This window comes from Artemia sp. Qi Xiang Cuo, chromosome 17, assembly GCF_049724085.1.
Source record: "Artemia sp. Qi Xiang Cuo chromosome 17, ASM4972408v1, whole genome shotgun sequence".
Classification (NCBI taxonomy): domain Eukaryota; kingdom Metazoa; phylum Arthropoda; class Branchiopoda; order Anostraca; family Artemiidae; genus Artemia; species Artemia sp. Qi Xiang Cuo.
Window position 1 is genome coordinate 43408173 of NC_142810.1, and position 22302 is coordinate 43430474.

The 22302-nt window shown below is 37.1% G+C and overlaps 2 protein-coding genes across 3 annotated transcripts in view; both read left to right on the forward strand.

The window, feature by feature from the left end:
* The window catches only part of LOC148942228 (cell adhesion molecule 1-like), a 410054-nt gene that overhangs the window by 212813 nt on the left and 174939 nt on the right, over window positions 1–22302 (forward strand). The window lies entirely within an intron of this gene.
* The window catches only part of LOC148942229 (SEC14-like protein 2), a 79601-nt gene that overhangs the window by 27070 nt on the left and 30229 nt on the right, over window positions 1–22302 (forward strand). Inside the window, exons 1-3 of one of the 2 annotated variants that reach the window (XM_089103656.1) lie at window positions 19370–19421; window positions 21351–21464; window positions 22128–22248. In XM_089103656.1, the coding sequence (XP_088959782.1) occupies window positions 19380–19421; window positions 21351–21464; window positions 22128–22248 (277 nt within the window). In that variant the 5' untranslated portion in view covers window positions 19370–19379. Of the gene's footprint in view, window positions 1–19369; window positions 19422–21350; window positions 21465–22127; window positions 22249–22302 lie in introns of those variants that run through there. The other variant, XM_089103655.1, reaches the window with a different exon arrangement.

Sequence of the window (22302 nt, forward strand, 5' to 3'; positions counted from 1 at the left end):
TACAATAATTAGCCTAAAATCCCTTCTGAATACCCCAATTATTGCATCTAATTGGAACCCAAAACAATCACCAACAAAAAATAGTAGTTTATTATGGTCCCCCAGAGATATCTACTCAGGAGTTAAAATAAGGCCTTTCAGATAGGACTGGAAACACACTCGCAGTTGAGGATGTTACCCAACTTGGCAAACCTAACTTTAATGGCCTAAAAACTAGTAGATCCTTCTTATTCACACTGAAGGAAAAAATTAATATCCCAGAAAAATTATTCCTATTTGGGCAAATCAAACCACACAAGGAATACAAACCTAAGCCTATCCAGTGCCAGAAGTGTCTCAAACTGGGACACACAACAAACAAATGCAATGAAATTCTCCGACAGTGTAGTAATTGTAAAGCTTTCCAAACTGGGACACACAACAAACAAATGCAATGAAATTCTCCGACAGTGTAGTAATTGTAAAGCTTTCCATCCTAAAGAGTTGACAACTTGCAACAACACTCAGCCTACATGCATGAATTGCAAAGGCCCACATGAATCTACAAATAAATCATTATGCCCTGCATACAAGAAAAGAGCTCTAACACTCCAAATATCAACAGAGAAGGCCATCCCATACCCCTTTGCAGCAATGGAAGCAAATGCTGCCCAACAATACCAAATCAAGCCTGTAATGAAACCAACCAAAACCCCCAAGTCACACGCCCCCAATGCATCAAGCACCCCATATAAAACACCATCTTCTAAGCCCCCTAGCTCAAATACCTATCAGAAGGAATCACCAAGCCAACAAGCCTCCTTGTCCAGTGAGATGAGGTCAGCCTGGCCCCCCCTCCCAAGAAGAAACAAACCAGAAACACTACCAGGAATTAACCCCTTAACTGACAAACAGGATGCACAACCAAAAATGCAATCCCCAAATATACGCTTATTTATTCTGAACTGTAATGCAGTTCAGGCCATGAACATACATCAACTACAGAAAACAAAAATCATTGCAGAATTGGCAAAAATCTACATCCCAGATGATATGCTCATTCAAGCAAAAAAAGACTTGCTTTACTTTTAACAAAGCTGAACATTGATACACAGTCATATGAAGAATAAATCAACAACACAACATATATCAATACTCCAATGGAATGTAAGATCACTCACAGAAAATAAGCTAAATGAACTAATATCTTTTATGAAAAATAATTCCATTAATATTGCTTGCCTCCAGGAAACTCATTTAACCCAAAATCAACAAATTAAGTGTCTGGGATATACTATCCTCAGAAAGGATAGATCTTCAGAGAGAAAAGGAGGTGGGGTAGCTTTATTAGTGAAAAATAATATAAAATTTTGTGGCATCAATTTTCCAGATTTTGCAAATGATGTTGACGCAATTGGTATCAGTGTTTGGCTGAATAATTTAAAAACCTACATAATAAGCTTTTATAACCCTAATGGCCAAACTACAGATGCCAAGGGTTTCTTTAATTATATAAATAATTCTAATATGTTAAAAAATATTATTATTTGTGGAGATTTCAATGCCCACAGCCTCTTGTGGGGGAATAATCCAGCAAATAAAGCTGGTAAATTCATTGAGCATATGACTTCAAATAATAATGAATTAGCTGTTGCTACCCCTCCAAACCTGAATACATATTTCAACCCCAAAAGTGGCAGATTCTCCACAATTGACCTACAAATTGTTTCATTAAATTTTTTGAATAAAATTTACATAAATAAAATTGATAGGCTATGTACTGACCACTTTGCTATAGTTTGCTCCCTAAATGAACCTGCTGAAACTATATCTCATATCTCCAAATATATCAACACTAAAGCAAATTGGTCTATGTTCCAAAATAAGCTAAATGATGAAATTACAAGTTTCACCCAAATATCATGCATTTCAAACACAACAGTTGACACACATGCTGAAACCTTGACATCTTTACTAATAAATACAGCCAATCATGCTATCCCCAGGACAACACCTTAGAAAACTTTCCCTAAACAAATTCCTAAAGCATGGTGGACAAATGAGTGCCAAAATAAATGGGGAATAAAAAAGGCAGCTAGGACAGAATTCATAAAAAAAACATCACCTACTACATATTTAAAAAAATTACAAGCAGAATCTAATCTAAAAAGGACTATAATAGATGCTAAATATAAATACTTGAATAATTTTGCAAATAATCTCTCCAGAGAAACACATGAGCCAACCATACACAAAGTTATAAGCCACATCTGTGGGAAAAAGACTTCCCCAACCCACTACAGTATGAGCTTATACATAATAATACCCATTATGACAATGATAATGAAAAAGCTAACCTATTTGCAACTCTTTTTGTTAATAAGCTAACATCAAATAATCAAAGCAAACTGTCCCCAATTCCTATGAACCCAAGTTACCTACCACGCCCAGGATCCGAGTACATAACTAATCCATTCTTAATCCAGGAATTGAATAATGCAATACATCATATTAGGACCAAAACTAGCGGCAGCTATGACAATATACACCCTACATGGATAAAGAATCTCACACCTTCATACAAACAATAAACTGCTAAATTGTTATAATCACGCTTGGGCATCTTCTATGTTCCCCAATATATGGAAATATTCGTCCCTCCTACCAACCCTAAAGAAAAAAAAAACCCAAAGATAACCCTGAGTCTTATAGGCCCATAATGATTACTCCTGTGCTTGGGAAAATAATGGAGAAAATGATCTATCACAGACTCCTCTGGTTTGTTGGGAAAAATAATATGATCCCTCATACTCAAACTGGATTCAGGAAACACCATTCCTCAGAAGATGCATTCGTTTCGCTAACTAATATAATAAATAAATCTTTCTCAAAAATAATGTCCTAGTAGCAGCTTCTCTAGATTTTGAAGGGGCATATGACAATGTGAACCACCCAACCCTTTTAAACTAACTTGCAAACCTTGGAGTACCCCCTAAGCTAGTATCTTTTATTAAATCCTTCATAGAAGTGCGAAGTTTCATTGTTTGTGTTGGTTCAGCCTCTTCACCCCAGAAGACAATAACTAAAGGCCTACCTCAGGGAGCAGTCCTCAGTTGCCTCCTATTTGCCCTATATCTCTGGGACATGAACCTACCCCACACGAATCTACAATATGCTGATGATCTGGTGCTATGGGCATCTGGCAACACCTTTCAGATAGCTCAGTCAAATCTGCAAAAGTCACTTTTCCAGTTTGAAAAATTCTCTCAACATTCAGATTTACCCATTGCACCCACCAAGTCAAAAATAATCCGATTTCACCGGAAGCAAAACCTAGTTAATGCAAAACTAACTCTAAATAAAACAAATAGTCCAGAAGATAATCATATTCATTACCTAGGTCTCTTGCTTGACCAAAATCTTAATTTCCACCCCCACATTTCAAACACAATAAAAAAATGCTATAGAAAAACAACTAGATTAAAAATACTTCTTTCCACACCCTGGGTCTGTAAGGAGAAAAACTTTCTCCAGTTTTATAAATCACATATAAGACCCCATATTGACTATGGGCTCATCTTCTATGGTGCATGTGCAAAGACCAAGATGCTAAAAATTGAAACAACACAAAATGATATAATACGCCTCATATTTGGTCTTAGGAAACCCACAAGCACCAATTTTCTGCTTATGGAGAGTGGATTAACAACAATAAGGGAGAGACTTAACTTTCTCTTGACAAAACATCTTACAAAAATTCAATCAAATAGCTCACACACCTTACATAATTGGTTAAGAAATCCAGCTATGTATAGAGGCATTGCAGATGAGTATGCCAATATTCAGAAGAAGTTCCCCATACCAGCAAAGTCTATTGCACCTACTTTTTCCCCGTTCCCCCCATGGAATTGGTCAAGTCCCATAATAAATAATGACTTCTCAAAGTGGAATAAAGATTTAACCCCCATTGCTTTTGTCCAGAAAAAATTTGCAGAACTTAATACTATTACCTATAAACATCATTTCCAAATATTTGTTGAGGGGTCAAAAATTAATGAGAAGGTTGCAAGTGGTGTTTTCCTTCCTCACCTGAAAATAGCAATGGGCGAGAGATTGTATAATAATTTATCTATAATGTCTGCTGAGTTAAATGCCATAATCATGGCATTAGAACACCTTAAGGAAAACCAACCTTTGGTTGCAAATTCAAATAATATTATCATATATTCCGACTCTCTATCAAGCCTTGAGTTGCTGACCTCAGCTCCTCAATATAAGTTGGACATTGACACTTATCATTGTCTCAGTATTATAGATAATCTTGCTTCAAGTGGCATAAAAACTTATTTTCAGTACATTCCTAGCCACTCTGGCATAAGTGGTAATCATCAGGTTGATGAAATAGCAAAAAATGCTATAAATATTGACCAGCCAAGTGGGAGACCTATCCCAATTAGAGATATTTACCGATGGAGGCTATCAGATATTAATTTTAATAAGATTAATCCTATCTTTTCCCCATTTCCCAATAAGAATCTTTCTAAAATTTATCGTAGAATTCATTCTGGAACAAATGGACTAAATTTCCTTGCATTCTCATATAAGTCTTCTAATTCAAGTGGTTCAATTCCCCTGCCCCCTCTTTGCAGGCATTGTAATATGAATAATGAAACAATTGACCATCGCTTATTTGAATTTAATATGCTGACGTCTGCACAACATACCTTGCTTTGTAAACTGTTAAAATGCTTCAAACACTACAAAATCTTACTATCAGCCAAGAGCCTAGCCAACTATACATGCACACAGAGCACAGAAATCGATATCTATCATCTTATATTTGAAATCCTTGAGTCAAAAGATCTACTGAAAAATATCTGACAATATCTAATAAATAAGAGACGACCAAGCCAGTAGCTCAGTAGCCCACAGAGTGAAGCAAAAAGAAAAGGACTGAATAGTATTAACTGAATAGCCCGCCTGCTGTGAATTAGAAGAAGAAGATGAAAAACCGAAATTTTGAACCAAAATCCCTCTTCTGGGCGTGAAAAAAGCCTGTTTATTTTGTTTTCCATACTATTTTACCTTCTGCTTTGCATTTTTTTCCATCGGATCAAATGGCCGAGAGCAAATTCTACTTCTTCTTGGGCTGCTGTGCGGCGATCTTGACCACGTTTTAGACAGTGTTATACCTTATGGGCCTGATGGTCCAGTCCAGTACAGCCTCTCTACGAAGGTGACAAACCCGGTGACGATTTCAAAAACGCTTAGCTACTCATGAGTATACATTTATTGGAAAACTGGTATCAAAAATCAGACTATTAATGTAAACAAGTATGGCAATCTTTGGCCATAGTTTCGCATATTAAAAAGAAGAAAAAAAAAACAAAAACAAAAAACGCTGTAGCTGCTGCCTTGTAGATTGCACAAGTCTATATGATTATGCCCAAACGAGCGATGTAAGCCTGATTGTAGAAGCATAAGAAAATGTATCTCTTTTCCGCTCTCAAGATCAGCCCAGCGGTTTTCGCTGTGTACGAGACATCCGAAACAGTGGAAAAGTAATGCAAAACAGGGTTTTCGATTTTGTTTTCTTTTAGGAGAGATACTTGCAGCTTAAACATTCACTTATGGTCCTTACCCTCTTACGTCGTTCATCTGCACCTAACTTAAACTAAAGCTGCAGTTCCACTAGACTGAACGCACTTGTGTGCCGTCGCGTTTGCTCTAACACACTTGAGTCACTTTAAGAGGGGAGCATCGACCTCTAAGTCGCGGGATACATGTTTCTTTCTTTTCATGCCAGACTTGGCCTGCATGATAGTGGTAAGGGTCACACTTTTGAGCGAATTCCTATGATCTGTTTTCACGTCTTTCAACGTAGAAAAGAACCGCTCTACAGCTGCATTCGAAAACGGCAAGGTCAAAAGATACTGCACAACCCCCAATATGTTGGGGAATCTCTGCGTACCATTTGACGTCTTCGAAGAAGCCACATGGAGCCAGAAATCACAGAAGTCTGTCACATCTGGAAGATCAAAGATCAGTAGACTCCGCGATTCTTCTATAATTTTTCGTGCATCCCACAATTGTGCCTTATACCGCTGAAGGATCTTTTGGAGAAGAGTGACAGCACAGATATCCAAAGCTTTCAGAGGTTCAATTATTTTGCACAATGTAAACAGTTCATCTTCAAATGAAAATCGCTGCTTGATTTGCTTCACCGCCTCTACATACAACTTCCGAGCACATTCATAGATGACTTTCACTTCACGTTGATCTGCTTTTGTACTCGGGTCTGATTGCAAGGTCTGAAGAAACTCGTGAGCTGCAACTCCCAAGTACACATCTTTCACTGCAAGGTATTCACTTGCGTTGTCGGGATCAACATTCAAAGGCGAGGTTGATCTGACGTAGCTGGTCTTCATGAACTTCATGGCCAGTTTTCTCAAGAGTATCTCCACCTCTAATTTTATTTTGTGGAACAACGATTTTTCACTTTGGAAAAGAAGATTGAAATCTGTAAACAGCTCCAGTACATAGAGCTGGAACCCAAGCTGAATCCGAAGCAGTGGATTCTTTAGCGCTTGCCATGCCCTGTCGTTTGCATGAGTGGGATCTTCAGCTACTACTAACTGACAGTAGCTACAAAGTGCATCCCAATTCTGCAATAGTCGCTGAACGCGCATCCGAAGTGATAGCCAACGTGTCTGACCAAGGGGCAAGCACATTCAGGACTGGGGTGTCAGTAAATAGCTGATGTAGTTCAAACTCAGAGCGCCTTTTGGCACTCATGTTGAAGTGATTGTATACAGTCCGACATAGATCTTCCAGTTGCTTTGGCAATTGTTTGCAAGCATAAGAAGCCACCAAATGAATGGAATGGCTGCTGCACTTGACACACATCACAGATGGGAATTTTTCTTTGATTCTGCTGACAACGGAGTTCTCACACCCAAACATTGTATTGCAAGTGTCCGCACAGAACCCAACCCAGTTCTCTGTAGGTATCTTTTTATCTTCAAGGACTTTGCATAGCAGATTGAAAATAGTTTCCACCTTCCCGTCGGAACACTCAACCATATCTAGAAGGTCGACTTCTACTTCAAAATCCTTATTTCAGAACAAAACTGCAATAGCAAGTTGTTTTTTTACTGCCACATCAGTTGTTTCATCAATAATGAGAGAAAAAGGCGTCAATCTCAACTGATAACACAAAACTTCATTGTAGTCCGGTCCTAATGTCTGTCTTATCACATTTGTCACGTTTTGCTTGCCAAGCCTAATTTTTCCAACAACAGCTTTGTGTGGCAAACTTTTCAGAAAAGGTACAAGAGTTTCTATAAATGATAAAGGCAGATTGTTTTCAACAATGAAAGCAGCCAACTTCGCCTTTAGGCTTTCTTCTTCGTTTTTGTCTGTGGCAAGGACATGATCAATCCTTGTAGTGAGCTTTCTTGGAGCCTCTAATTTCCTTACACTTTCACTGTGCTTCGCACTCTTTGCATGTTTTCGGAGTTCGGATTTACCACAACACAAGGACTGAATGTAGCGCGAACAGAAAGTCTTTTCATCAGATGACTTGTCCTTTGCAAGCCATCCTTTAAATTCAGGAACATTCAGCCACCTGTGTCTGAATTTGGCTTTTTTCCTCTGTGCCTTCTTTCTTGGGGAGGATTTTATTCTTCTCCCTTTCTTTTCTGCCTTTATTCCCCACTAAGATATTCAATGTCTGTTTTAGAAGATGACGAGCTGTCCGACATGATTGTACTTCCTGCAAGCAGACTTGATAAGTAAAATGTAATAAGTGTATTACAGCAAAGGATCTAAAAAGTATGCTTTACTTCAAAAAGAAAGAAATTCACTGTCTCTTCACTGTTGAAAGCTGGTCTTCTTAAATCAGAATGTCATTTTAACAGAGATATTAGCAAAAGATGAACCTGTGAAGCACATTGAATAATTGTGTAGATGATATTGAATTAATCTCGTAGATTATAGGTTTGCTGTTTTCAATACAGTTTGACTGAATAATTGTAGCTTTCTTGATCTCAATAGTAAAAAAAAAGAAAAGAAAAAACGAATGTGAATTATATAGCCTATGACACTTTTTGATATATTAAAACAAAACTAATCTACACCGGCTACACCAACCTGAAAAAGCCTGTGTAAATCTACTGTACGATAGTCAGAGTAGCCTTAAAGGAAATTGAAACCCTCTTGACCTTTTAAACCTTCCTTGTAGGATACCCTAGTTATAGCCAGTCAGGAACTCTTCTCTTTTAAGACTATCGTGCAATAGAGCCATCTTTGCCTGATAAGTGGATATGCTACTACTTAGTGAATGCCCAAAACGAGATATAGTCCCGAGAGAGCTAATTTCCACTCAGGAGAAGACCTACCAGTTTTTCTCCTAAGTGGAAGTTAGCTGCGCTAGGGAATAATTTCACTTTCGGCATTACTGACAAGAAACAAATTCTCTGATTAGAGGAAGTTGCCTGGATTGGGTGATGATTGCAAAATAGTAGAGTTCCTGACTGGTTAGCTATAGCCTACTGCCCAGAGAAACTCTTTTTTTCCCCTTCCATACCCTGGTTCCAGACACGTGCAGCCCATGAAGGGTACATGTAGGCTATCCTGCTTGGTGCAGATTCCATTTATTCTGTCCTGAGTGGCCATAGTGCTGGTCAGGTCAGCTACGATGGTTCAAGTGTGCTTCGCAGATCAGTTCTGAACAAATTCTGGGTAATTTCTCTGTTAAAATTAAACTTGACTTCAAGAAGAGTGCCAGAATTACCAGTCTTTTACCGATCTACATACTTAGACCCAGACCCAACTTGCATTCTTCTTTTGAGTAGGCTATTTTGAGATTTTAAAACATTCTGAGCGTGTGAAGCACATGGTGTCACTAAACCATGGTGGCCTAGCCCTCCTGTAGGCTACTATGTTGGCAATAGACTTTCTAATCTTATACTGGCATTGGAAAAAAGTCTCACCTTAACTTTCTTCAGATCTTGAAATTAACTGAAATATCAGAGCAGATTGAAGCACAGCTTGTGCAAATTTTCCGAAACTGTACCTTGTCAAACTGTCGCCGCTAACGCTAATGACTTTCTGAAAATCCCTAACAGAATTGGCCTTCTAATTTTACTAGTTTGAAAATCCTTTTTTATTGGAGTTGGAGACTCCAGTAATTTAGAAAAATATCCGTTTTTTACTGAAAATCCGACAAAATTCCGAATTCCGACACGATATTTTTTTGTCCGACAAGAGGGTCGAAAATCCGACAATGTCGGAAAAATCCGACACAGTGGAAGCACTGACTGAGACGTGGTAAGAGTGCTGAAAGGTGTAACAAAGCGAACTTTTTAGTCCACCCACCCCGTCAAGGTGTGCATCAATTGGTCACTGGGTTCGACGGCATACATGGGTCCATTATTCGGGGGTAGGTAGAGGGCACGGCTAATCTGAATCTTTATGTTTTTTTGCTCCTATTCTTATTAATAATATGAATGTGATGATACGTTCATATAAAATGTTTCAGTCCAAGAAGCAAACATAAAATTACTTTATTTTTAGCAGTGGCATCAGTTAGCGTGGGGGAGGGATGGATTTAGGAGGTTAATTTTAGAGACACTTGCCCGCCCCCCCCCCTTAGGTGGAAAGTTGTACTAATTACAGATGTGGGGAGAGCCGATGAGGGAGCCCCAGTTGTGCTGATGGTTTACCAACCAATAACTATATATCTGTCCCTAGGAGGGGGAGTGGTATCCCCCCCTAAGAACTCTCCTAGATTTTAAAGAGATGTTTATTTAGTAACCGGTAAATTAGTAACACATTATTTAGTAAAGGTTTAGAGCTTTAGTAAAGGTTTTATCCTTGTATGGTATACCAGACAAATATATTAAAGTGATTAGTGCTATGTACGAGAATAACACTGCTGCGGTTAAGGTAGGAAATGAGGTTAGCAGCTGGTTTTTGTATTAAATCAGGAGTTAAGCAGGTTTGTGTTCTATCCCCCTTTATATAGATTATTTTGATGGACTTTGTCTTAAGAAGCAGAGAAAAGACAATGGGAGGCCACGGAACCACATGGGGTGGAAAAATTTTCCGGGACTTAGATTATGCTCATGATTTAAGCATCCTAGATGAAAGTATGAGCAAAATAAATAAGGTTTTAGAGGGTTCGCGTGTTCAGGGTGCTAGAATTGGTTTGAAAATTAATGTTAGGAGGACTAAATCACTAAGGCTAGGAATAAGTGAAGATGGAAAGGTGACTTTGTGTAATGAAAAGATTGATCAGGTGGGCAGATTCACTTACCTTGATAGTATTATTAGTAAAGATGGTGGGAGCAGTGAAGATGTTAAAAATAGAATAACCAAGGCTCAGGGTGTTTTTTCACAGTTAAAAAAAAAGTCTGGAAGAATAGGAAGATAAGTCTGCAAACCAAGATTAGAGTATTAGAAGCTACAGTGATGACAGTGGTCAAATATGGCTCTGAAGCGTGGACCCTCCGAAAAGCGAATGAAGATTTGCTAGATTTTTCCCAGAGAAATTGTTTAAGGATTGTTCTGGATACCCGGCTGACTGACCGTATTTCAAACAATAGGCTATACGAAAAATGTGGTTCAATACCGCTCTCTAGGGCTATAATGAAAGAAAGGTTGGGGTGGTTAGGGCACATTGTACGGATGAAGGATGACAGATTGCCGAAGATTGTTCTTTTCGGCCAACCATCTAGGGCTAAACGGAAAGCAGGTCGTCCCCGTCTGGGGTGGGAGGACGTCATAAAGAAAGATTTAAAGGAAATAGGAACTTCGTGGTCGGGTGTAAAAAGGGGGGCTTTGAATAGATTGGGGTGGAGGAGTGTCGTGCGTAGCTGTGTTGGCCTCAGGTGGCTTGGTGCTGCTTTGAGTTGTTAGTAGTAGTAGTAGTAGTATTATTTAGTAATATTTAGCGCATTAGGGGGTGGGGATAAAGCATAGCATATGTAAAATACTTAACCTAACTTAATGCCTTTTTTTCCTCTAAACCCCAAAAAACTAAATTTTAAATATAGTTCTCGGAGTGAATAGCCCCTTGTTTATTCAGCTTCTCATATGAATAACCAGGTAATGCCTATTTGATCTTTGCTTTTCTCGAGTGGCTGTCTTGCTTGTTTACCGGCTACTAAATAAGGACATTTAAATAAGGCTTTTTTGTGATTTTTATTGAAAAAATAGAAAAAAAAACAGTAAAACTGTCCTACCCTTAGATTTCGAAAAACGTCTTGCCCCCCCCCCCCCCTTATATTTCCAGGAATTGACGCCACTGATTATGAGTAGTGAACATTTATTGGCAGTATTGCGGTAGAAAATTCGGATTAGTAATAACACAAATTTATTTAAATTGAGTTAATTATGCATATAAAATTCTTTTAATATCCTTCAGTTATTTAAAATCACTATATATTTCATACGCGACAATATCAAACAGTTCGTGGTAACGAACTGTAAGTAAGAAGCGACCCGGCTCAATGGTAACCGAAACTGTAGAAAACAGAATTTTGATACCAATAGATACATCAAAAGAATTAGATTTCAATGCTGATTTCAAATATATAAGTTTTATCAAGTTTAGTCCTACCTATCAAAAGTTACGCGCCTGAGAAAATTTGGCTGATTTTCGAAAAAAGCAGGAAAGACCCCCTAAAAGTTACAAAACCTGAATGAAAATCACACCATCATATTCAGCGTATCAGAGAACCCTACTGCGGAGGTTTCAAGCTCCTATCTCCAAAAATGTGGAATTTTCCATTTTTTGCCAGAAGAAAGATCACGGATGCGTGTTTGTTTTTTTGTTTTTTTTTCCAGGGGTGATCGTATTGATCATATGGTCCTAGAATATCGTGGTAGGGCTCATTCAAACGGAAATTAAAAGTTCTAGTGCCCTCTTTAAGTGACCAAAAAATGGAGGGCAGCTAGGTTCCCTCCCACGCTCATTTTTTCCCCAAAGTCACCCGATCAAAATTTTGAGATAGCCATTTTGTTCAGCATGGTCGAAAATATGATAATTATGTCTTTTAGGATGACTTAATCCCCCGAAGTCTCCGGGGGGAGGGCTGAAAGTTATGAACTTTGCCCAATGTTAACATATAGTTTTGGTTATTGGGAAGTATACAGACTTTTTCAGAGGGGATTTTTTCTGGTTGTGGGGGGGAGTGGGTCAGGGGTTATTTGGGAGGATCTTACCATGAAGGAAGTTTTCATGGGAGAAGGGATATTGCTATGAAGGGGGTGCCGGATTTCCCAGCATTATTTAAATAAAGATCAGAAATTATATATAAAAAAACAAGTTTTTTAACTGAAAGTAAGGAGCAACATCAAAACTTAAAACGACAGAAAACATTACATATATGATTGGGTTCATCCCCTAGTCAATACCTCGCTCTTTAAGCCAAAGATTATTTAGTACTTTCATAAGAGCTATTTATTCTAATTACCGGCATTTGTGACTAAGGGGTCATTTTTGAAGAATTGAAACAAAATTCGAACTTTAGCTTAAAGAGCAAGGTATTGACTAGGGGGCGAACCCTCTAATATACGTATTAAAAATATAAGAATATAGAGGTTTGTTACGTAAGTTAATTCGTAAGTTACGTATATTTATTACTAATAAAAACGTTCGTAAACAAAATTAAACAGGTTTCGAGAAAGCCATTTAACCAAAAACAAGTAAAATTAATATTCAAATTTTTTTTTTAGTTATTCATGTAAGGTGAGCCAAAATCAAAACCTGCATTAATTCAAAAACGTTCAAAAATTAAATAAAAAAAAGTTTTTTTTAACTGAAAGTAAGGAACGACGTTTAAACTTAAAACTAACAGAAATTATTCCGTATATGAAAGGGGCTGTCCCTTCCTCAGCGCCTCGCTCTTTACGCTAAAGTTTGACTTTCTCACAACTCTATTTTTTTTAACAATGAAAAACTTTAGCCGAAAGAGCGAGGTGTTGAGGAGGGGAAAGCCCCTTTCATATACGGAATAATTTCTGTTCGTTTTAAGTTTTAACGGCGTTCCTTTCTTTCAGTTAAAAAAAACTTGTTTTTTTTATTTAATATTAATAAAGGATTGAACTAATTATCTACAACTCCATACATTTACCAATGAAGATGCGCACCTTGGATTCCATAAGGCAAAATCGCACATTCTTTGTAGTAAAATTTAAGAGAGGCGTGAAGTTAAACCATGTTCAATTATAGACTATCCTGTTTCAACAAAAGCTCCTCTCAACTTCTTCAGTTTTATTTTTATCGCCCAAGTTAAACAAAGATCATGAATAAAATTGAATAAAAAAAAAAAGTTTCTCTCATGAGAGTGAAGAGCAAAGTTAAAAAAAACACACACAGACTCATACCTGGTCTTTCTTCTGATGAAAAATGAAAAATTAGACATTTTGTAGATAGGAAGTTGACCAGTGGTGGATCCAGAGGGGGGAGGGGGTGCCCCCTAGCATAGTCTAAAGTAGTGTAATTTAGTTAATTAACTCCAGTTTGCATTAATTAAACTTGCTCCTAACGCAAGTTTATCGGATCAACCTATTTCCCCCCCCCCCCTAACATTTTTTTTTCGGATCAACCTATTTTGTCCCCCCCCCCCTAAAAAATCCTGGATCCGCCCCTGAACTTGACATCTCTATATAAGGGTTCTCTGATATGCAGAACCTAATGGCGTGATTTTCATTAAGATATCTTGCCTTTCTGGGGGTGTTTTCTCCCTTTTTCATATATCAGGTACATTTTTATTAGGCTCTTAGCTTTTGATGGGCTTTAGATTTAACTATTGCACTTAATGAATTTTATATATTTGAAATAAGCATAGAGAACCATTTTTCCTATGTACTAATTGTTATCAAAAGTTATTTTTTAAAGTTTCGTTTATTATTTTCCGAGTCATTTTTACTTACGGTTTCTTGCTATGAACTGCTTCATACTAAAGTAGGCTAAATTAAGAAAACACATTTTCGGGAATTTGGAAAATATGCTTGAACAGTAAAAAAAAAAGTTTCTCTCATGTTATTGAAGAGCAAAGTTGAACCTTAAAACGAACTAACTGCTTACCAGTTTACGCCACAAATATCTGCAAAACAGGTTCAACTAAACTGACTCCTTAATATCTCCTTATATTTGTGTATGCTGAAAAATTAGCTTTGTACTGCTAAGTGAGTTCGCTTGGAGTGAGGATGTAATATGTATTTTTCATAATCTAGGGGGGGGGCAACTTACCCTCAAATTTTTGAAGCTGATAAAAATAGTTTTGAAGGACCACAACAGCAAAAAAAAATTAGCAAAGAATCCTCAAAACCCAGAAGTAAAACATTAGCATGAAACATGAGCACATTAAAAACTTAACTCAGTTACACAACCTTTTTAGCATCGTTGACTCTATACAAAAGTCGTTGTAAAAAGTTGGAAAACTTTGGAAAAGTTGAATAAATCCCTTACTTAATTCACTACAGAAACCTTTTTGCTTAATTCACCCTCTTGCAAGCGAACAGGAAGCTTAAGATTTTATACTCGCAACGCACTGACCAAATAATAGAAGAACGCATACCTTACCTCACTTACCTCACCACCAACAACAATTTCAAACAACTTCCAAAGCACAGAAGAAATGAAGAAGGATGTTCTGTTGATTTCTTTTTTTGAACGGTATAGCCATGACCAAGGAAACCCACATTAAAACAACTCAGGAATGTACTTTTTCTCAAAAGTATCTACAACAAGAGGTTAATATGATCGCAAAGAACTTCACCTCCCAACGAACCAAATAAAGATCAAATACTATAACAGCCTTTGGAAACAATTTTTTTCTAAACTTTTTCACAGGTAAGAGATGGTGAAACTGAGTTGTAAGTTTCAAAATTACCGCAAAGAATGGAATCGAAATCTTTCTCGTAACGTGATTCTAATTGAGTCAGGTATGTCAGTTTCTTTAACGGCTTAAGGCAGCGTTCAAGTCGCTCGTTGAAAGATTAGAGGTTGGCTTAGTTTCTTCTAGCTTTGACCGAAGTGACTAAGTGAGGTGTGGAATTTTATGCATCGAAACTCTGGAACTGAAGCCCTTTCATAATCTCGGCATTATAAAGAAACTGTAGGTTGTATTTCCTCGAAAAACCTTTAGTCTGCTTTACGATTGCCTTCTATAACCTCAACTGCAGTATCGCCCCATAATTTGGCAGTCAACTTTCAAATCCCACCGTCAATTAGCATGCACTGAAAACCACTGGAAATATTGACAGTTATCTCTCCATTGATTCGTTTTACCGTCTGTCGTCCTCAGTTTGTGTTTCCAGCTTCTCTTTTAGGCTACTTCCGTCTCCTTTTCACAATCTGTTTTGGTTGATGTCTGCATAACATAATTACACGATCAGCTTTTGACCTTCAGGAGAGACGAACTCCAACAGTGTATTCTGCTTTTCCTCGGACATCGCATGTCTTAAATTGTGGAATATGCTTTCACAATAGCTGAGATTTAGGAGGTACCATGGGACTTTAAATAAGAATTAAAGCAAAATTTATTTACCGATAAAAAAAAGTCCAAAGATAATTCAAATTAGGTTAAGTCTTAGATTTTGTTTTTTTTGCTTCGAATTCTAGTTGATTTTTTCATTGCCTTAATTACTTCATGTTGTACGTCTGTGTTGTACGTCATGTGTTGTACGTCATGTGTTGTACGTACAACACGAATTACTTCGTGTTGTACGTCATGTTGTACGTCATAGTTGTACGTCTGGATGGAACTCTAAATTCATGGTAATTTACTTCCATTTTTTGAGAAGGCATGGGGTTGTATCGAGGAGTACAGTAGGAACCCCACTGCATGTTGGTGAAGAATTTCTTATTTGTAGGCTTCTCAACCTATGTCTTGTCACAGGGCAGTATTTTTAGTTTTAGTATTTTTTTTCCTATTAAATAAACCAGATTTAACCTTAAACTGAGTGCTGCGATTTGGGCGACTGACCCTTAGTAGAGCTTTGTTTACTATGGGTCTAAATTGATACGATTACTAAGAAGCACTTCGTGGCTCACATTTATCATGCCAAATTTTCGTCCATTTCTTCTTCAACCCACATGCAGTCGAGCAGAACCACTTCCGAATTGTTGGAACACTCTTTAATCAGCGATGTATTGCACGTGTATCTCACAGGGACATGTGACATTTAATGCATCAAAAACCTGCTTATCTGAAGGGACGTGTGCAGGGGAGGGCCTTGACCCTCTACCGAAATCCAAAATTTCGTAAATTTCTGGGCACTTCTTATTCAAACATCTATAAGCTTTATTTTATCATTGACTCCCCCCCCCCTTTAAAAATTTCACGTAATATATATGATCTGAAGCCTTATTTCAATCTGACTACAATGATAATTTACACTTTTCTTCTACAAATGAAACAGATTTCGTTGTACTCAGTGATCTTCTACGAGTTTTCGCAAAGTTATCATTTGACGTGTCTTTCGACTCACTGCACACTTTTTGACAGGGTTTATGCGGATTCGCGAATTTCGTATAATCTGGTGGTATTGACAAGGACAAGGACAAGTTTTTGGCGTTGCGACCATTAATTGGCGTTTTTCCTCCTTCATTAACAGGAAAGTTCGTCAGAGCATGGTCAAGGTTTATGCATGTTTTATATATTCTATTATAGTGTGAAAAACTCCTAGGCTTTGTTCAAAACAGTTGTTTTTTCAAATTTGAATTGAATTATTTCACATCAAGTGGATCTCATTTTGGGAAAGAAGGAGTAGTTAATCGAACTAGGGGAAGCAACTATAGTTTATATTAGTCTGTAAATACGTATCTCTTTTGGGGTAGCCGTATTTTTGAACGGGATAAGGATAAGTTGGAGGCACCAACATAGGCAAAATTCATTTAGGTAGTCTTATTTTGGGAAAGGGATATGGACTGGTTAATCAAACCAGGAAAATATTGTATAGCTGGTGAGGTCTATAAATAGTTATTTCTTGTAGGGTCAGTCATGTTTTTGAACGGGCTAAGGTGCAGGTATCGACACAGGTAGACATTTATTTCGAGTGGGTCTGATTTCGGAGAAAGGAGGGGGATAGTCAAACCAGGCAAATCTATCACACTTAAGGAGGAATGTTGGATAGTATGATAAACTTCCTAACATTAGGACGATTGTAAATCCAGCCAAACACTTTTTCAAGCTTGCGAATCTGAGTTTGCGAATCCAAACTACTTTCCTCTTCCTGACGTCTCTTTTGGTCCATAAATCAATTTCTGGAACTTCTCATTCGCCTAATTCAGCAGCTATATGAAGTAGCGAAAAGCCACTGTTAAAATTTCGACCTAACTTTGGAAAAAAAGCCTTGATTAAAATCAGATTAAAATTTTGGGACCCTCCTTATCATAACCTAGGGTTTAACAAGAGCTTGCTTTTTTCAAGGCAAGATAGGTCAATTGGTGTAATTAAAAAAAAAAAATCTGAAGAGGGTGTGAGTTAAGCATATTTTTTAAAGCAGTCTAACCGGTGATAAACTAATAAAATGGAATAAGTTACTGGCCATCCCCCATTAAAATTTATGTCTTTGGACAGGTCTTCGTCTGGTCTTTGCGACTGTAGACCCGTTGCTAAAAATTTCCCAGGGTAAAGGACACAATTTCTTAAAGTTTTACCCTAAGAAAACTTTTGTAAGTTTAGTAAAATTTTCAAGAATGAATCCAATTTCGAAATTATGGTCTGGGGCAAATGCCATGCCTGAGGGTGCACAGGAATTTATTTTAGAGGACTATGGGCTCGAGAAAAATGCAAAATATAGGCAACTCTGAAACGCTGTTGCCAAAATTGTAAAAACCATGGGGAGGGGAAGCTTAGAACCTAAATCATCAACTGAGTCCTCCTCGTCTTATAAATTGTTTAAATGATAAATCTGCGGTACTCTTGCATTATGTGGGTCTTTCTAAAAAGTCAAGTTTGGTTAATGCAAATTAAATAAAATAGGATTAATATATAATAGTTTAGAAAAAAATTTGGGATATACATTTGCCAATAGGGGGAGGGGTGGGGGTAAAGCATTGCATATATTAAATACATAACCTAACCTTACCTAGGTACCTTTTTCCTCCCTAAACCCCCAAAAACCACTGTTTAATATTGTATACGCAACGAAAACCACGCTATCATTGCCTACTCTATAGCTTTTAACACGTCAAAAACGGGTTTATCATTGCCTACTCTTACAGCAATTAACCGGAAAGGCCCGCATAATGCAAGAGTACCAAATCTGCTATAAATTTCTGAAGCCTCTTCTTCTAAATCCTATACCATTTGGTTGATTTGAAAACAGGGAGCCAGCTTTTTCAGTGTAAATTTCTTGGCAAGTAATTGAATAATAGCATAAAGTCAATCTAAACAATATTTTTGTAAGAATGTACAAGAATTCCAAAGAATTAATTATTTCCAGTAATACAATGGACTCATCGCACTTTAAGTAGGAACTAGATTCGCCTTGCCAACTACTGCCAAAAAACCTGATTTTCATCGGGGAAAAGCCAGTTTTTAGTTTAGCCTACATTGTCGTTTTTAGAGCCTTACACTTCATTGATTTAACGTACCTCATAAAAAAGAAACTGGTTATAGCGCTAGCTTAAAATAAATAAACAGTTTCCGTAATCAACAATAGTTTTTCCCAACAAAAAGTGATAAAAAAGACACTAAAATACCCACTAAGCACAATTAATTGTGTACAGGAGTGGTTTTGTCAGCACTGTCAGTCACCAATCCAATATAATTTTTGGTACTCCCGTATTAGCCAGTACACTCTCGAGAAGTTTGCTGAATGTAAGATCTAAGAAAACCGGTTCATAGGCACAAAGGCAAATGACAGGTGACAGAATGCATTGGACTTGTATAATTTGGGCTAGGGCCTATATATTTGCACATTAGGGGGATGGGGTAACGTTAGGTTTCTTTAACCCCTCCCCTTATGTACAGGTATTACATTTTCATCATATTTTGGTATGTTTCATGATTACCTAATTTCACTTCTCAAGTGTGTACTGGCTAATACGGAAGTACCCAATTTTTTTCCTTTGCTCTTGTATTATGTCGATTACCAAATACCGAACATGTTTTTTTTTATTCTTGTTAACTAAATAGAAAAAATAACAAATTCCCCCCCCCCCTAGGCTTTGAAAAATACTTGCCCCCCCCCCCAAAAAAAAAATAGTGGATTGATACCACTATTGAAAGAGTTTTTTTTCAATTATCTGTTTGAATTATCTTTCAAACGATGCTTAAAATCACTTTATTTCCATCTGTTTATTTACTGATAACAATGACAGGCTTTGATCCTCTTTTTTTGAGATTATATGGAGCCAGTGTGCTTAATACAACAGAAAAATGAGTGAAACCAAAGATTTACAAAAAACTCAGTTAACAAAGGTAGCTACAAATTATTACATCAAATGAATTTTGAACAAGAAATTGATAGCTTGAATCAGACGGTTGAGAAGACAGGACTTTAATTATTATCGTTTTAATATATATGGCATATTTTTAAAAATAAGCCATCAGACCAAAAAATTAACTAATTTATATTTTTTCCTTGATTAAGCAATGTATATTGTCTTATATGCAAGAGATTTTCCCGTTTCCGCTGGGGTAGGGGATTCAAAGAAAATGTAAAAAAGGATGCTATGTGAAAAATATATGAATAGGGAAAATGTTAAGAATTTTAGAAGGAGATATGGCCACGAAACCCCTCCTCACAAGGACGCTGGAAGAGAGCCAGAACGGGCTCTTTCCCCCTGGGAAGTTAAAAGGTCGTGTAAAAATATAAGATTAAATAGGAAGAATTGAAATGGAGATATTTCTGTTTAAATTGCTGTTAAAGCAAAGTTCCTTATAGGACCTACTCCACCTCCCTCCTTCGAGATTTGCTAGCAGCGTTTATGCTTCCTCATCTCAAAATTTAAGCCTGTTTCCTTTTTTTTAGATTTAATAAAGAATGAGACTGATGACAGGGTTTGACACCTTTATTCAGTTACATGGACAGAGGACCTCTAGGTTTGGGCCCAAGGATCTAAATGATTTTTACTAACTTTTCTAGAACATTCTACATTTTGAATGTATCATTGGTAATAGACGGTTTTTTGTTTCTGCCAAAACATGTTTGCCCCCACCACCTGGAGAAGGCCCGCCTTGGTGCTGTTTTAGTTTTTTTTTTTTTTTTTTGCTATTTAAATCTTTCCTATTTTACTATATGCGCTATTGATTTTTTGTTATTGCCTTTTAAAGTTTGTTTGGTCAAGTATCTATACAAGTGAACTTGTTCTTCTTGGAATATTTTCAAAACATTTTTGACTCCCCCCCCCCCTACATAACTTGCTTAATTTCAAAAAATTAATTATTGCCGATACACCACTTTGATAAACGGGATGCACATAGTGTCATTTGATTTAATTCAATGTACCCCTTAAAAAGACCCTTAGAATTTATGGACACATCCAGAATCAATCATTTATTTTTATCAAGTGATAAATCCTGCACGTAATCAATTGGTATATTGAACAATTTACTACAATCCTTGCCTCGGGGTTTCGGAGGGCATGGCATCTCTGGAAACATAGTTGTTAGAACTTTTGACCTTTATGAACAAAATGACCTTTCAAAATTTTGATAGGTCTTGAGCGGAGGAGGCATCAAAAAAGCGCAAGAAGAGAACTGGTTTCCCTTTGTTCACTCGTTAATATCTTCCTCAGCAGCCTGAAAATCTCAACTTAATACCCTTAACGGTTCCTTAGATATTGCTGATAAACCTTTCTGACATCTAGGATGCATATAATGTTTTTTTATCAACATCACTCTCGACATTTTCTTGAAGCTTCATCTTAATACCCTAAACCTTTTTGGAGACCCATGATCAAACATGCCCCTTTTCCCAATAAAAAACCTTATACGTAAACAATGGGCAACTTACACAATCTAAACCTCATGCTTCTGAAGTGGGGGGGGGGGTATGTCAACATTGCAGTTGGTTATTTGACATTTGGACTATTTTAGCCAAATTGTTATCTCAAGATTTTGATCTGAGGTCCTTAGGGAAAAAAACGGCGTTTTTGGTTGCCGTCCCATTACTTTTCACTCTTTAAAAGGGGACTAGAAGTTTGGATTTTCATTAAACTAAGCCCCTTCCCAAGTTTAGGCTATACGACCATCCGTTCTTTATGAAGTTGTTTTGGGAAAAAAAATAATAAGAGTACATTGAAGCCTCATTGCCTTTATTATTGATGCCTCTTAATGTATACCACTTGCATCTTACGTATTTTTTCTCTAAGAATATTGAGCAACATTTGTGTTTTTCTATTTCAGTTCAAAGAGCTAGTCCCTGGTCTTGATCTCCCAAGGAATGACGACAGATACCTACTGAGATGGTTAAGAGCAAGAGATTTCGATTTGCTGAAAGCGGAGAAAATGCTACGAAATGTGAGTTTTCCTTCAGCGTCTTTTATTTATTATTGTCTTAGTATTTATATAAAGCCAATCTCCTGTGGCATTTTGCAAAAAAATTGAAAGCATGCGTTTTCTATAACCCAACGAAAAATAAATTTAAAAAAAACATTGGCCAAAAAGTCATTAATTGAGAAAAAAAAAAAACTAAAACCGGCGTCCAGTGTGTGTGTTAACCCTGCCCATGGCACATTCTAAGAATTTTTTTTGACAGAGAATTTATTCCGACCTATTTCGTGAACTTTGAAAAAGCGCTGCTTATAATTATGTAGGTACCCAGGATTATGTTTTAGGAAGGGATGGGGCTGGGACCTTAAATAAGTATTTTATTCGTTTTTTTGTCATTTAGTAGCCTAAGAATACTTATCCTATATTGTTTTCAAACTTTAGGGGGATTGGTTCAAACCCGGGCCACTTTTTATCGGAAATGACCTTGTATATGTACATTTTATTTAGTCTTCCTAAATGAAGAATTCGAAGTAGAAATGAAATGATATGTTAAAATGTTTCCTCTTGTATTTGAACTCCGCCCCACCCCCAATAAAAAATGATGTGTTCCTCAACTCAGGGTGGGGCTTGAATGCACCCATGATCAAATAAATTCTAAAGTTAGACTAATAGTTAACACATTTATTGCAGCATTTAGAGTGGAGAAAAAAGTACCAAGTTGATGAACTGACTGACGATTGGAAGCCAATTGAAGTATTGCAGAAATGCTATCCTGTAGGCATAATAGGTGAAGATAAATCAGGAAGTCCTGGTGAGCTTTTAATCTGTTTAATTGGCTTAAAGTTTTGCCATTGTAATTCTTACT